The following is a 15945-nucleotide window of genomic DNA, read 5'->3' as shown; positions in this document are numbered from 1 at the left end:
TCTGCTTGCACAGCAGCCGAGGTGGCCGGAGCATGCACATGGCCTTGGACGCTACAGTGTCTGCTGCACTAGGGCCATCAGATGTTAAGATGCGGTAGGAAGGGCTAGGCTGCCCTTTGGGGACAGCTGGGCCGAAGGGGTGGCTGTGCCTGTGTCAGATGCCAGCCTGGGCAGCAGCGCTGCACTGAACTGTGTGAGGAGCAGGATTTTTTCGGTGCGCCCCCTCCCTGTTCTCTGTCCAGGCAGTGGAGGGGCTGGGGGTTGGTCCCACACCGAACAGGATGTGGCAGGATCTGTTTTTACCCCCCTGGCCTTGCGCCACTGAAGGGGGGAGGGCTGAGTTGCAATTGATTTGAGTGGGATGGGGGAGCCTAGGAGTGGAAGCCCCCACCCCGCCTGAAGTCACTCCCCTCCACCTCCAGCGGGGGAGCTGCACCTGGCCCTAGGGGCTGCAGGGTCCGCCCCTCCCTCCCCGCCTCCCTCCGCGGCTGCGGGAGGCTCCTTGTCCTGCTCGCAGCCTTGGCGGGCGCGATGCGGCGGCCGGGTGGGAGGGGGAGGAAACCCACCCCCCTCGCCGAGCAGCCTCCTTTGTGAGGGCTCGGCCGTGACGCGCCGCCCTGCCCGAGCTGCGGCCGCGCCGGGGAGCGTCCGAGGGCTGCAGGCAGCGCGGGAGCCGATGGAGCTGCCGGAGGGTGAGTCGGCGCCGGGGCCGGGGCCGGGGCCGCGCGCCAGCGGGCAGGGAGTTGTCCCGGGAGAAGTTTCCCTGCAGGCTCCGCTCCGGCCGCCGGAAAGCGGGGCGCCTGCAGGGGAGCCCGAGGGCGCCTGTGCTGGCGGCGCCGGGGGGAGGGAGGGCGCCCGGGAGCGGACTTGGCCGTGGCCTTGGCACTCGCCGCCCGGGGGAGGGGGAGGCGGCCGGACGGGTTCGGGTTCAAGGAGCGCACAGCTGTGAACCTTGGACCGAGCTCAGCAGAAACCCCAGCGGCGCCTCGGCGCAGAACCCGCCCCAGCCCGGCTGTGCCTGGGACCGGCGCCCAGCGGCTTGCTCCGGCCTGGGAGGGGGGAAGCAAGGAGGGTCCTGATTAAAATAAAACCGTGACCTGGGGTGGGGGGGTTAAAACCGTGTGTACAGTGCGGGCGCCGAGAGCCATTGACCCAAACTGTGACCTGGGATATGATGGAAACCACTTCCAGCCGGGGTGCAGCCGCAGCCCCCCCCCCCCCCAGTTCCAGCACCTCACCCTGAATCGGGATGTTTGCAAAGAGGCGATGGACTCTAACCAAACGTTTGGCACCGAAGCCCCGCGTAGAGTCTCCCTGACTGGGCTGGGGTTTAGGGGTGACTGGTCTTGGCTGGATTGACATGTACATTAGCAACAAGTGAGTTTGGAAGTTGAGATAAGATTGATTCAGCTCAGTATTCTTCCTGATCTCCTGTGGGCTCGCTCCTTTTGAGCCCATTCATTACTTTCCCTTGGACTGAAAGGAGATTGGGGCAGGGACTGACCCCTTTTGCATGCCTGGAAACAAGCAACTAGCTCACCTTGGACTCTACCATAAACAACATCATAATCCTAATAATTAATAACTAATAATATTTACTCCTTCACTGCTGTTGACTTATTAACTAGGGCTCCTCTACAACAGGCAACCCCTGATCTTTGCTGATCCCTGCCAACTCCGTTGCATGGTCTCTGCACGTTTGGCAGACTGGCCCAGCTGCTGTATTCAATTATTGTGCAGACAGGCAGGCAGCTCTCAATGCATTTTGCACCTTTTGCTCCAGAGAATCCTGGGAGTGCTTGAGGCGTGAGGACAACAGCCAGCTCAGAAGAGACTGCTGGCACTGCTGAGTGAGACCTTAGCATGAGTTTGTGGGATGTCAGCAGGGTTAGGGTTGTGTTTGAACAGACAAAAGACTTATCAGACTCTTTATCAAAGGTTCATGTTCACCACTTAAATTAAAGTCTGGGCTGATAATTTTTTTTCTTTGTGAGCTGGTTTGGCAGTTTGTAGCATAAATCCATTTATACAAAGGCAAGAGTAGAAAAGACCCAAACCATTAACTCAAAGTACATGCTTATGCTGTGGTCTTGCACTGTTAATGTAAAATGACAAGAGTATGAGTTACAGATGGAGCATCAGCCTTTACTCTTTACTTTACAACCTTGGCTCACCTTGTGTAGCAGCTATCAGAATCTAGCACCTAAAATCTGATAGTATTGATTGAGAGATTAGTCTTGTCTGTAAACACAGCACTGAGCTGTATAATATATTTTTAGATCCTTCAAAAACCACATAAAACCTATCTAGTTAAACACTTATTTTGGAATGGCTATTTATTTCCTCAGCACTGTGATGACCAACCAAGAAAATCCATATTTAGGCACTTTTGAAAAGCCCCAGTCTTTTTTTTTCTATTTTTTAATACCTATTGGAGCTGTTACTACTTAACATAAACCACTTTCAGTCTGCAAATTGAAAACCTCTGGGCCATTATGGTCTATTGCAGCTAGCTGACTGTCTCTTGAAAGCCATACTTTCTCACAGCAAAGAAAAGGGAAAAAAAAACACAAACCAAAAAAAACCCTTATGAGATTCATGTTTAGAAAATTGGCTGCATACGTTGTAGCTGCTTTTTAAACCTCAATACTTAAGTCACATTTTCCATTTGAAATACTAAGAGTACTTAAACTATATTAAAGAGAGACACTCCATTTAAAAGCCCCCCCAACTTTGAAGTTTTGTGAAAGCAAACTTTTATAGAATCTAAAACAATAGAAATGTTTCTGCAGTTAAAAAAAGTTCCAGTGAAAGCATTTACTTTGTCAAACATTCCCAGTAGCATCTGAAACCCAAACACTGCAGTACTAAAGCATTTGAAAGTTGACTATAAACAAAAGTGATAGTGACTTTGACTTTCACTGTCCAAACGGAGAAGTGCAAAATGTAAATGGAGTATAGTGACAACATATTAGAAATTAAAAATATTTTATAAACATTAAATATCTGTTCTAAAATAAACACAAAACATTATTTCACCTTGAGTAATTCTGAGCGTTGTAACAGAGGTAATGATGTATTCAGAACATATCTCAAACTAGAACAGTTGCATTTATAAACTGACATACAAAATAAGGTGGGCCAAATTCTTGATGCAACTCTGTCAAGGTTTTTTTAAATCTGTGTTACTTGTAATCCTTAGATTAATAGAGGTAGGGAAAAAGTATGTTACAAATATAAGTGAATTCAATGAAGTTCCATTAGGGATGATGGCGTCTATTTTGAGTAAAAACAACGAGTCCAGTGGCACCTTAAAAACTAACAGATTTATTTGGGCATAAGCTTTCATGGGTAAAAAAACCTCACTTCTTCAGATGCAACTGAAGTGAGAAGTGAGGTTTTTTACCCACGAAAGCGTATGCCCAAATAAATCTGTTAGTCTTTAAGGTGCCACCGGATTTCTTATTGTTTTTGTGGGTACAGACTAACACGGCTACCCCCTGATACTTGACATCTATTTTGAGTATTCATTTTATAAATACAAATTCACAAGGCCCCTTCTTGCTGGCACTAGGTGCAGATTTAGTCAGCACAGGAGCATTAGCAAGGTGATCAGGCATGCTGGACTCCTCATCTCCTCTAGACACCGGAGCCTTGATTCACTAAGGTATTTATTCATGTGCTTAAAGTTAGTCAGATGCTTAAACAGTTCTGTCACCTCTCACATTTTATTATGAGTTGTTTGGTGTTTTTTTTAAAGCCCCAATTTCTAGAGTCAAGTGATTACCTGAGAATCTCACTTTTTTTTTTTAATGGCAATTACATTTCTAGCTCTCATAGTTGCGGAGAAGCTATAAAAAGGCTAAAAAAAGTATTACTTTAAAGATCTCAGAATTTTTAAACCAATCTCATAACTTTTAGGAGCCGGACTCATGATTTCTGAATGCTGGGGTTGGCAGTACTAGAATTTGTCCCATTTGACTTCAGTTCAGCTGTTGTATTTAAAATTAGGCACATGCTTAAGCACATTACTCAAACTGGATCTGGGGCACTGAGCTTCCTGAGGCCTCCCCTTTTGTCACTCTGAACATGCAGGCAGGTGCCCACTGGCTTTCTTCCTCAGGGCATGGCTCAAAGGCCCCTGCTTGAGGCACACATTGGAGCAGCAGTGGCGAGGGAACACTCTTTCAGAGACTTGAAGCAGTTTTGAAATCTCCCTGCTGGCTGCGGAAGCGCTAACTGAACTGAAAATGTGCAAGGAGGCCAGGGTTTTGGTGGTGGTTAGAGCTTGAAATGCCCCAGAGATGCAGATTCAGGGAAGAGTGAGACAGCAGGCATTAAAATCCAACAAAGAATGGTGGTAATAAAACAGGACAAGAAGGGTTAATGTGAAATACAAACATCTGTGGGGTGATCAGGGTGGCAGAAGGGCAGGTTGTCTGGGGCACCTGGACAGAGGGAGGAATGGCATGGGAAATAAAAATCCAAAATAAGAGTTTCACTGTCAGTCTCATTCTGGGTGTATGCTGTTGGTCTTGTTTATTTACATTGTGAGCTCTTCAGAGCAGGCACTGTGGCTAGGATTTTCAAAGGAACCTAAGGTATTTAGGATCCTAATTCCCATTGAATTTCAATAGGATTTGAGCATCAAACTCTTTAATTCCTTCCTTTATTTGTACAGTGTCCAGAACAATGGGCACTATACAAGCTGTCTTGTTCTTGACTGAGACCTCTGGTGCTACTGGCCAAATACCGTATATACTCATTCATAAGCCTAATATTTTTGGTAAAAAAGTGACTCATCAAAGAGCGGGGGTCAGCTTATAAACAGGTCTACACCAAAAACTGATGATTTTAAACTCCATGGAATCATTGAATTGAATATCTAATACAGGGATCGGCAACCTTTGGTATGCAGCCCGCCAGGGTAAGCACCTGGCAGGCCGAGCTGGTTTGTTTACCTGCTGCGTCCGCAGGTTTGGCCGATCGCAGTTCCCACTGGTTGCGGTTCACCGTTCCAGGCCAATGGGGGCTGCAGGAAGCAGCGGCCAGCAAATCCCTCAGCCTGCGCTGCTTCCCGCCACTCCCATTGGCCTGGAGCGGTGAACTGCGGCCAGTGGGAGCCGCGATTGGCCAAACCTGCAGATGCAGCAGGTAAACAAAACGGCCCGGCCTACCAGGGTGCTTACTCTGGCGGTCTGTGTGCCAAAGGTTGCCGATCCTTGATCTAATACATTGTAGTTTTGTTTACCTGGAGTGTCTGCAGGCATGGAGCCCCTCAGCTCCTTGTGGCCGTGGTTCGCCGTTCCCAGCCAATGGGAACTGCTCATTGGCTGGGAACCACGGCCACAGGGAGCTGAGGGGCTTCATGCCTGCAGACACTTCAAGTAAACAAAATGTCCTGACCCGCCAGCGGCTTACCCTGACGGGCCGGGAGCCAAAGTTTTCCAACCCCTGAAATACAGGGTTGGCTTATGAAAGGGTCGTACAGTTTTTGCTATTTTTACCTATCCATTTTGAGGGGTCAGCTTATAAACGAACGGGCTAATGAATGAGTATATACGGTACATCTTTAGTAATAATATTATATTTACTTTTTTTAAAAAATGTTTGCAACTTACAAATATATTTTTACTTTTCAGAACTGGCAAGAAAGCTTTCTCTAGGGCATAGACTTTCTATGTCAAGTTTCCACTTGGAATGCATTTTGACAGCCCAGTTATGAACCCCTAAAATAAAGTTTTATAATAGCAATACTAACAGACCCTAAGCATTAGTGGTGCAAATGGTGCCACTCTAATTTGTCTGTCAGTGTGGCTTGATCTGAGTTAGTCCATTTGAGGATTAAAAAGACAGGGGAATGTAAATGTCAGAATGTGAGCACTAATGTTCTGTTTCTCATCTGACCATAAACTTTATCCAACTGAAGCAACTGTGAACTTTAAGATGAATTTAGTCCTCCAGACTACTTTGTAAATAAGTCTTAAACTATTATTCATGATTCGCCATATTCAGAAAACTCAGTAAAAACATCTGAAGCTATTTACAATAGCCTGCCATCAAAAACTGTGTCTTAATAAAGGTTTCTACTGTGAAAAACAAGCAGGTTTTAAGATGCTTAAAATAGATGGGCCCTTGAACAAAGAGTGAGTTACATATATGTCACGTGTAAGACAGTGTTATGTCTGCAGTAAATGCTCTCTATATATGGTATGGCCAAGATACAACAGATCTTATGTTCTGACAAAATGTTTGTATAAAAAAGGAGTTGCTCGTTCTTTTCGAAGCGTTAACATCTATTCAGTGCTCAGTGTGTTTTCAGTTTGCAGCACTGTGTTACAAATAAAAGAACATTAGTTTTTTATTGAGAGAACTAAACTGTATGGTTGAGAAAAAGCAGTAGCAACTATTGCTGTATTTTCTTTTTGAAGGACTTCAAGAAGCCTGAACCTTTTTTTTCTTTTGTTGGCTCATTTAACTTTCATATGAAAATCAATGTGCCATTAAAGAGATTTTTTTTGTTTGTTTACAATTATTGCAAAGTGACTAATAATGACATCACTTTCATGTGGTTTTCATTTTTCAGATAATCTAAAAGATTTCTAGTAGTGTTGCAAAGCCAAAAAAAAAAAAAACCTCCCTCTTTTATTTCACAGCTGTAAACAGAGACATAGGTTCAAGATACTTTCCCAAGGTCACATGGAGAGTCAGCATTAGAGTTGCGATGAGATCTCTTGTCTTCAAATATAATGCTCATTCTAGTAGCCTAGGGGCGGTCAACCTGTGGCTCTGGAGCCATATGCGGCTCTTCACAAGTTAATATGCGGCTCCTTGTATAGGCCCCGACTCCGGGGCTGGAACTACAGGCGTCAGCTTTCCAATGTGCTGGGGAGTGCTCACTGCTCAACCCCTGACTCTGCTACAGGCCCTGCCCCCCACTCCACCCCTTCCCCTGAGCCTGCCGTGCCCTCACTCTTCTCCTCCTCCGTGAAGCCTCCTGCACACCATGAAACAGCTGATCAGGAGGTGCGTGGAGGGAGGGGGAGGCACTGATCGGTGGGGCTGCCAGTGAGTGGGAGGCGCAGGGGGCGGGGGGGAGGCCTGATGGAGGGCTGCTAACATATTACTGTGGCTCTTTGGCAATGTACGTTGGCTCAGGTTGGCCACCCCTGCACTAGCCTATACCCCTCTCTCTGGTTGTTACTAATATTTAGCACATTTTGTGAATAGCACTTTTCATGCATAAGTATCAGAGGTCAGTGAGGATCCTTATCCCCATTTTCAATGAAGCACAGAGAGGGTAAGTGACTCACCCAAGGCTATGCATCGAGTCTGTGGCAAATCTGGCAGTAGGATCCAGAGGTTCAGTATAACTAGAATTGTAATTTGTGCATTGCAGGGCCTACAAACCTCATGGAGTGTTGTTTTAAAAAAAACCCCACAAAAAAACCTTCATGTCTAATGGGCCTTCCCTGTATCCAAGCTCTCTATCAGCAGGTTCCCCTTGTAGTATGGTGCTGCATCACTACTTTATCTTAATACTATGAAATCACTAGGAAACCAGTTAATAGGGAGGTGCAGAAATGTGAACACCTGGTGCACCTTTCTGGAGCACTAAGTGGAATAAGTCTCACTGCCCAGTCTCCTTTTATTCCTCTTTGATTGTGTATAACTAGGGGATAAAGGCCAGTGGCAAAAAGTGATTAAAATGAATGGAAGACTTAAGTTTCTGCAAACACTCCCAAACTGTACACACTGGTCTTTCTGACTGGGTGTGGAATGCCGCTGCGATTCCGAAGAGCCCTGCAGTTCAGAAGTCTGTATCCGGCACAGTGGGAGGACAGAGCCCCTGTGTCACCCACCTCCCGCCCTGGGCAATGTAGGTTCAAGTGGGGATGAGGAGAGCATGGGGGCTGGGGGCGGGGCAAGGAGGAGTTATGTGGGGGATCATATGCCCCCCTTTAGCTGGTGCCCCCCCCCGTTTGTGTCTCTCCCACGAGTCGCCTATGCACATAAATTCTACTTGCACCACTGCTTTCTTCCTCCTCTTTCTTTTGGTGTCACTGACTTCTGTTGCTATTTGGTCCTTGTGTAAATAAAAAAACATACTTCTGTGGAAGTTAACAGTGCTGTCCACCCTCTATGGTTCCTGGGTTGAAGTCTCTTCATTTTATGTCCAGACCTAGAGATTGACCCTGCCGTGAAATAAATTGGTGGCGAAACTCCCGATACTTAATAGGGGCAGGAAGGGGTACTCTCCACTCACCTGCATTTGCTGTGCACAGCTCTTCTTTTTCATAAGTGGCTTTTCATCATCATTTAATCTCAGGGGAGACTGTAATATCCCTTGGGCTGTGTTGTGTTGACCTCAGACAGAGAAAAGGCGATCTAGAACTTGGCAACAGGCATGAAAGGACTAGGAGTAAAAAATAGTGACCCAGCTACATGTACTTAAACAGTGTGTACGATTTTAGTATTTGTTTGACAACACTGCTCTCCACTTTGCTTTTTGTTACAAGTTCTCAGCCAGATTTTCATTTATGAAGTTGTAAGAAAATTGTAGGTTGTGATTTTTGGTGTGGAAACTGCAATTTTCAGCACTCACCACATCTTAATATAGTTGACGGAAATTGGAGTGGTGTTATGACCCCATCCCTCACATCGCAAAGTCTGTCGCTCATGGTGTTGCAAAGCCACGCACTCAAATTTGTCCCGGCTCTGCCCCCTGACTCCCCATTACCTGTTGGGGGCAGAGGCGGAAATGGATGAGGGAGAGACTGGGGATCTGTGCAGGTCAGGGCTAAGCTCCCAGGGATGATTGTCCCACTTGCTGCCTGCGCTCAGTCCTGCTGGCACTGGCCTCACGCTTTGCCCAGGTACAGTTCTGCTTTTGCTGGGAGGTGCGGGCTGGGCCAACAGACCACCAGCAGCTTCTCCTCGACCACAAGGACTTGGCCTTCAGCGACTCCCTGACTGCACCAAGGGATGGACTTAGGGAGGCCCTGGTGAAAGGGTTAGGGTGAAGGCTGGGGCTTGTGTCCCCCTCAGGGCACGGAGCAGGGATGGAGAACCCCAGTGATGCCAGTCCCCTACAGGGCCTCTAGGATCTCTGAGCTGAGGCCAGCTCTATGTTACAGGGGTCCCCCCGCCCCCATGTTTTGGACGATTGAGGATACAGCTCTTGTTGGAGCAATAAGGACCGTGCTGTCAGCTTGACATCTAGGAAGTTAGAAAACTACCGTATATACTCGTTCATAAGCCGAATATTTTTGGTAAAAAAGTGATGCATCAAAGAGCGAGGGTCGGCATATAAATGGTGATTAAAATTTGATGATTTTAAACTCTATGAAATCATTGAATTGAATATCTAATACATTGTCATTTTGTATGATGCATAAGTATCAGCGTCTGCAGGCATGGAGCCCCTTGGCGCCCTGTGGCCACGGTTCGCTTTTCCCAGCCAATGGGAGCTGCGGGAAGTGGTGCGCCACTTCCCGCAGCTCCCATTGGCTGGGAACGGCAAACTGCGGACACTGGGAGCTGCGGGGCTCCATGCCTGTGAACTCTCCAGGTAAACAAAACATCCAGGCCCACTAGCAGCTTACCGTAACGGCCCACGAGCCAAAGTTTGCCACCCCCTGAAATATAGGGTCGGTTTATGAAAGGGTCATACGGTTTTTGCTATTTTTACCTAACCATCTTGGGGGGTTGGCTTATAAACGAACGGGCTAATGAATGAGTATATATGTTAAGTCCTGCATCCCTGCAGCTGCCCACGCACACCTGCAACCCCCACACCTCTGTCCTGAAAGCCGGTCTGCTCTGTAACTCCACCACACCTCTACCTTGACGGCACCTCTGCATGCACCTGCCCATCATGACGGAGGGGTGGCTGAGCCACACTTGAGTACCATTGCAGCCCTGTGTGCCAGGTGCAATGCCACTCACTGAAGCATGGATGGTGGTGGTTTGTAGTGGTACTTGAACTGACTGCACCAAAACTGAACTTTAACAAACTGTGGTTGCAACTTTTGAACCAAAAAATCCCAACTTTATTACAACCTTATTCATATACACCAATCCCCCTTTATACCATTCTGGTGGTGTAAAGGTGCCTTAAAGGGGTAATTTATAAGGTAATCTACTCCTTTAAAGCCTTTTACACTGCCAGAGTGGTGTCAAGGGGCTAGAGTATAAATGTGAATCTGGCCCTCAGTGTGGAATGAAATCCCTAAGGCAGTGGTTGTGGAAAGCTTAACAGCTGTGACTCATTGGGGTCTATTCTGTGGTAGTCTTACTAGGCCATAGTAGCATGGGGAAGATAGTTGTCAGTGCTGAGGAAAACTAGTGTCAAACATTAGTCATCCCATCCCCCCTCCCCCCGATAGTAGAGACATGTGCAGTGTTCCTACTAGCAAGAATTGGAACCATTTTATAAAAAAACTTAATTTGCACAAGCTTCTGCCGTATGTTTTAAAGTGTTAGGAGCATCAATTGCTGTTTTGAAGCAAGCTCTGTATATTGAATAAAAAGCTGGCATCAAACAGTGAATGGAATAATGTACAATTCATACTCTTCAAATCTGTTACTAGTAGGAAAAGGCATTCCTTTTGATGACAGAATCTTCAAGGCGTTAACAGATGGGCTGGAACAGACTACAGGAAACTCTATTGTAAGAGACAAGGAGCTATTAAGTATCTTAGGGCCTCATGAACATGAATATGAAAATGAATAATTAGATACTTTAAATTGTATTTCAAGCCATTTCATTTTCTCTTTTTAAATAATTAAGTTCTGGGATTTCTTCACAGATTGTTTTGATGCATCCTCTTAGAAATCTCTTGGATGGATGAATATTCAGTTTTGAGAGTGTATTTTGTGTAGAATTGATGAATGAATATAGCATTTATAGAGCACTTGCCATTTTACTCTCTCCAGCTATGGACTACTTATAAAGTGCTTGAACTGATGTGCAGTGCCATCAGTGAAGGGTAAACTCTTCTGCCGCTGCCATTTTGTGATAGTCATTACATGTAATCTAGTTAAAGGAAAGGGTGAAAAATCTATTGATGTAGGAGACAGACCTAAAGAATTCACTTCCAACAGGAGTCTCAACCAGAAATCTAACCTGTGTCCTGGAGACAGAAGTTTTTAGGAACCATTACATGTGCACAGCAATACACAGACCTTTACAAGTCATATTGGGAACTAAAACCAAGATTTTTGGAGACTGCTAAACTCCATATTGAGGACCTGCCTGATTTCAAAAGTGCTGAACACACAACAGCTCCCACTGGGTGCTTGAGTTTTTGAAAATCAGGTAGGTACCTAAGTATGGATGCTAGGCCAGTGGGAGCTGCTGGTATTCCTGATTTCTGAAAATCAGGTAGGTGTCTAAATGGGGATGTATAAACTTGCTTCAGGCTCCTATTTTTGAAAATCTTGGCCTACCTTTTTTGTTTTTGTGCTTGTAGGGTCATCCGAGCACAAATTTGGAAACTTAACCCTGAACAAATATTAACATTAATGAGGTTATGGCTACTTCAGCAATGATTTGGAGCCCTGAGGCTGGAATTGGGTGGACTTTATTGTACTGATCATTGGATGCTAGTTCTGTCACAGGTACAAGATCTGCTGTAGCATTCTTGTAGAAGGAGGTTCCTGTAGAAGTTTCCAGATATGGGTGTGCCACCTTTAGTAGAGATCACTTTTTCAACCTGTGCTGGTCATCTATTGAGGCATCACTGCACAATCACTGATGGAAGCCATGAGAGAGAGGTCTCCCGATGCAGTCAAGTTATCTGTTGCCATCTCTCTCATTCTCTGGAACTTTCCCATTTGTGTTTTGAAGAACGACTAGGACCTTTACTTCAGCTACGTACTAAGAAGGTTGGGGGGGGGTGGGAGTTTGGAGAAATGAAAGAGAATTGCTGAGAGAGAGTGTGGAGGTGAGACATTGAGACACTAGGGGGAATAGAGAGAAAATACGGAAGATATAAAAAGGAGGAGAAAGGTGACTGTGAAGAGAGAAATGTCTTGAAGAAAGAGGGTTTCTGAGTAAAGATGAACCAATGGATATGAAACATTTTAAAAAGAATTAATTAGAGAACAAATAGTCTGAGCTAAACCATGGACACTGGAAAACACAGGAAAAAAGCTACTTCTGGGCATAGAAAGAGAAGTGCAGAATGGGAAGAGAAAAGGGAAATAAATGGGAAAACAAATCTGGTCTTTATTTAATAGAAAGTCTGCTTTACTATATAGTATCCTCAGTGGTGGCTTGGCCTTTTCTTGGGATGGGGCGTGGTTTTGGAAAGAAAAGGCTGACTTTGTACCTGTCTTTGGATGTATAGAAAGAACAGCAGCATCTCAGATCGAGACCCTTATGGGGAAAAATTGACAGGTATCCTATGAAACTCCTCTACAGAGACTGCCAGCTGTCAAACAGCAGCACCTTACCCTACAGCATCTTTAGAATCTCAGCCATCTTGATGATGCCAGAGCATAGCAACCATGAAACTGACTAATAGAGTTGGATAGAGGACCAAATCCTCAGCTGGTGTAAACCAGTGTAGCTGACTTGAACTCAATGTATGAAATCCTGGCCCTATTAAATTAATTGGAGTTTTGCCATTGACTTCAGTAGGGCCAGGATTTCACGCCATGTGTGTGAGAGTGAAGTCAATGGAACTACACTGATTTATACTGTCTGAAGATCTGGCCCACTAAGTTGAGACAGGCTGCAAAAAAAGTCAGTATTTGAATTATTGAGCTCCATTATTGTTTGCAAGTAGGGAACATGTTTTACTAATTAAAAAAGAAACGTATTGAATGTTTCTCTTCCCCTCATGCCAGATGTCAGAGAAACCAGAGTTATGGGATAGATGGGTTTGCGGATAGGAAAATCTCAACCTTTCCAGTTTCCCATGTTAGGCAGGTATGCCACCTTCATGGAACACTCCCTACTGATTCAAGTAATTGGTGACTTCAACCGAAGCTTCCCATGGTGTAACTAATGGTGCTACCTGCTGAGCCATTCTGTAGCTCTGTATTTCTAATTGCAATTGGAATTCTCTTAGCCTGTTTCTGAACAGCAGAAAGTCACAGAGCCAACTGTGGAAAACAAAAGGATTCTAAGGGCTGGATTCATCAAAGAAATAAAGGTAGAATTTTTTTATTCCTTTTGTTTCTAACCTGAATAAATAAATGGCATACTCGTTCAGCAAATGTCTAGTTGTTTTAAACTTTTAGTACTATTGACTAAACTTTTAAGTACAGAAAATAGAAGGTCCTTTGTCTTTAGTACTGATCTTTGAAGAATTCTACATATGCTTAACTTCATGTATGTGTGTAGTTCTATCGAAGTCACCAAGGGTATGTCTTCACTACCCACCGTCCGGATTGGTGGGTAGCGATCGATCCAGCGGGGATTAATTTATCACATCTAGTATAGACGCGATAAATCGACCCCCGAGGGCTCTCTCGTCGACTCCTCTACTCCAGCGCTGCGAGAGGCACAGGCAGAGTCGATGGGGGAGCGGCAGCAGTTGACTCACCGCGGTGAAGACACCACGGTAAGTCAATCTAAGTATGTCAACTTCAGCTACATTATTCACGTAGCTGAAGTTGTGTAACTTAGATCGATCCTCCCCCCCATTGTAGACCAGGGCCAAGACTATGCAGAGTTAAGCCCATGTGTAAGTCTTTTTGCAGGATCAGGGCTCTGGCATTAATTCTTTACCACATGAGGAGCAAGTCTGCATGAGAAGTGGCAAGATCAGTTTAGAGTTCAGGAGTTTCCTACCTGTGATGCCAACAAGCCACAATGGTTCACCAACTGAGCAGCAGATGGCTAGTAACACCACCCTAAAATACACACACCCCAGTGTCTGGAGTTGCTTGAATCAGCAAAGTCCAGCTATTGCAGCTTGATAACGATGATGAGTGAGCGGCCAAAGCAGCTGCCTTCTGTGGTGCAGAGTGGGGAGAGCTTCTACCACAAGATACTTCTTACTCATTTGTAAGCAGAACTCATTTAGGTTATAGTTGTGTAGCACTTGCACAATCTTAATATTTTTACTGTTAATTTTTACAACTAATTAAAAGTTGTGCAAGTACCAAAGACCTAGTTCATGTATGTTGTAAGGATCATGGGAACTGTCAGACCGGAGATCTGTCTGTTCTGGCGTCTTATTTCTGACAGTGGCCTGTACCAACTACTTCGAAGGAAGGTGCAGGAAACACAGTGTTAAGTTGTCCGATAACTGCCTGTCCCAATGGAAATTTCTTCCTAACTCCCGTTCTAGATTGGCTTATATCCTGAAGCTTGAGCATTTATGTTCCAAAATTCTTATGCTGAAATTCTGGTTCCGCTGAAGTCAGTGGGAGTTTTACTGTTGACTTAAGTGAAGCCACAGTTTTAAAAACTTTACTGTTATAATTCTGGATATTCCTGTCATCCATATAAATGTTCAATTCTCTTTTGAATGCTGCAAACTTCTTGGCCTGAATAATATCTTTTGGCAATTAATTCCCCTGGCTAAGTGTGTGCTCTGTGTGTGATTTGAGGAGGTGAGGAGCTGGAAAAGGAACAATTCCTTTCTTGTTACCAGTCCTGTTGATTTAGCTTTGTAGAAATGTGTAGATTAAATGGTTGCTACCATAATTTTATTTCTTTGTTGCACTCCAAAATTTGATCTCTGTTTTGACATTGAACTTCATGTTTATTTTCCCCCAGCTGCCACACAGCTTGGCAGAATTCTAGCATGTTGAACTTGAGTTCATTAAGGGAAACCCACAGACAAATTGCTTCTGACTGTACTATAGGGGACATTGTTAGTGGCTTTTTTTTCTCTATGTGGTTTGTGACATACTGATAGTAATCCTATCCCTGCTTATTTCTCAAACACCTGTTGAAATGTAACCTGTTTTGCTGGCATCTAAAAGCATCTTTGAAAGCACCATTTTCTCCTCTGCCAAGCAATGGATTTGTGATACGCTTCAATATGCTAGTTTATTCTTTTGTAAAGCAGTGCTGTAAGTTTGCCTAGAATTCTGTTTTTTCTCACTTTGACCCTGATTCTGTGAACGTGCACATCCTTAACTATGAAGGGAATGGTACTACTTGCATGCTTAAAATTAAGCATATGTTTGCAGGATCTGGGCCTTTAGTAACAGCTGCTATTAACAAAGTTGGCAGGCTGTGGAGGGAGTCTTGTCTGCTCAGAAGGATGGACAACAGCTGTACTTAGGTTTTGTTGCTATGAAGAGAGGATGTTTCTGTTGGAAGTGCACATAGTGCTGGGGAGAAAAATGGAGTTCAGCACAAAGCCTCCATTAAACTGCTGGAACTGAACTCAGGTGTTGGTCAATAAGTAATGCCACACTTAAGTTTGCAGCAGCACTACTGCTGGAGAGGTGACTGATACTTCTGTTCTGTGGCTTATGTCTCTGAGAGAACCAGGAACCTTAGGGTGGTACTCTTAATTAGGGAGTAGGATGAGGAAACCACCCTAAAAATAGATCCCTTCATTCACCCCTCACATCCAGGCTGAGTCTAAACCCTGCTGCTTCTTCCTCCACAACATCTTCTAGATATGGGGTTCTCAATCTTTTTCTTTCTGAGGTTGCCCCCCCCCCATGCTATAAAAACTCCATGGTCTACCTGTGGCACAACAACTGGTTTTCTGCATATAAAAGCCAGAGCCTGTGTTAGGGGGTAGCAACCAGGGCAATTGCCTGGGGTCTCATGCCACAGCCCCCCCCGTGAAGCTAAGCTGCTCAGGATTTGGCTTCAGCCCTGGGTGATGGGGCTCAAGGCCTCAGGCTTCAGCCCCATGCGGTGTGGCTTCAGCTTTCTGACCTCGGCCCCAGTGAGTCTAATGCTGCCTCTGTTTGGTGGACCCCCTGAAATCTGCTCATGGCTCCTAGGGGGCCCCAGACCCC

General features: G+C 45.3%; 1 protein-coding gene across 1 annotated transcript in view; it reads left to right on the top strand.

The window, feature by feature from the left end:
• Positions 1-538: 538 nt before the first annotated feature.
• Positions 539-15945, top strand: part of FGD3 (FYVE, RhoGEF and PH domain containing 3) — a 183433-nt gene continuing 168026 nt past the window's right edge. Inside the window, exon 1 of the mRNA XM_039481891.1 lies at positions 539-692. Coding sequence (XP_039337825.1) covers positions 677-692 — 16 coding nt within the window. The 5' untranslated portion in view covers positions 539-676. The remainder of the gene's footprint in view (positions 693-15945) is intronic.

Source organism: Mauremys reevesii, linkage group 7 (assembly GCF_016161935.1).
Source record: "Mauremys reevesii isolate NIE-2019 linkage group 7, ASM1616193v1, whole genome shotgun sequence".
NCBI lineage: Eukaryota > Metazoa > Chordata > Testudines > Geoemydidae > Mauremys > Mauremys reevesii.
Note: the sequence above shows the minus strand (reverse complement) of the source record. Positions and strands in the feature narration are given on the sequence as shown.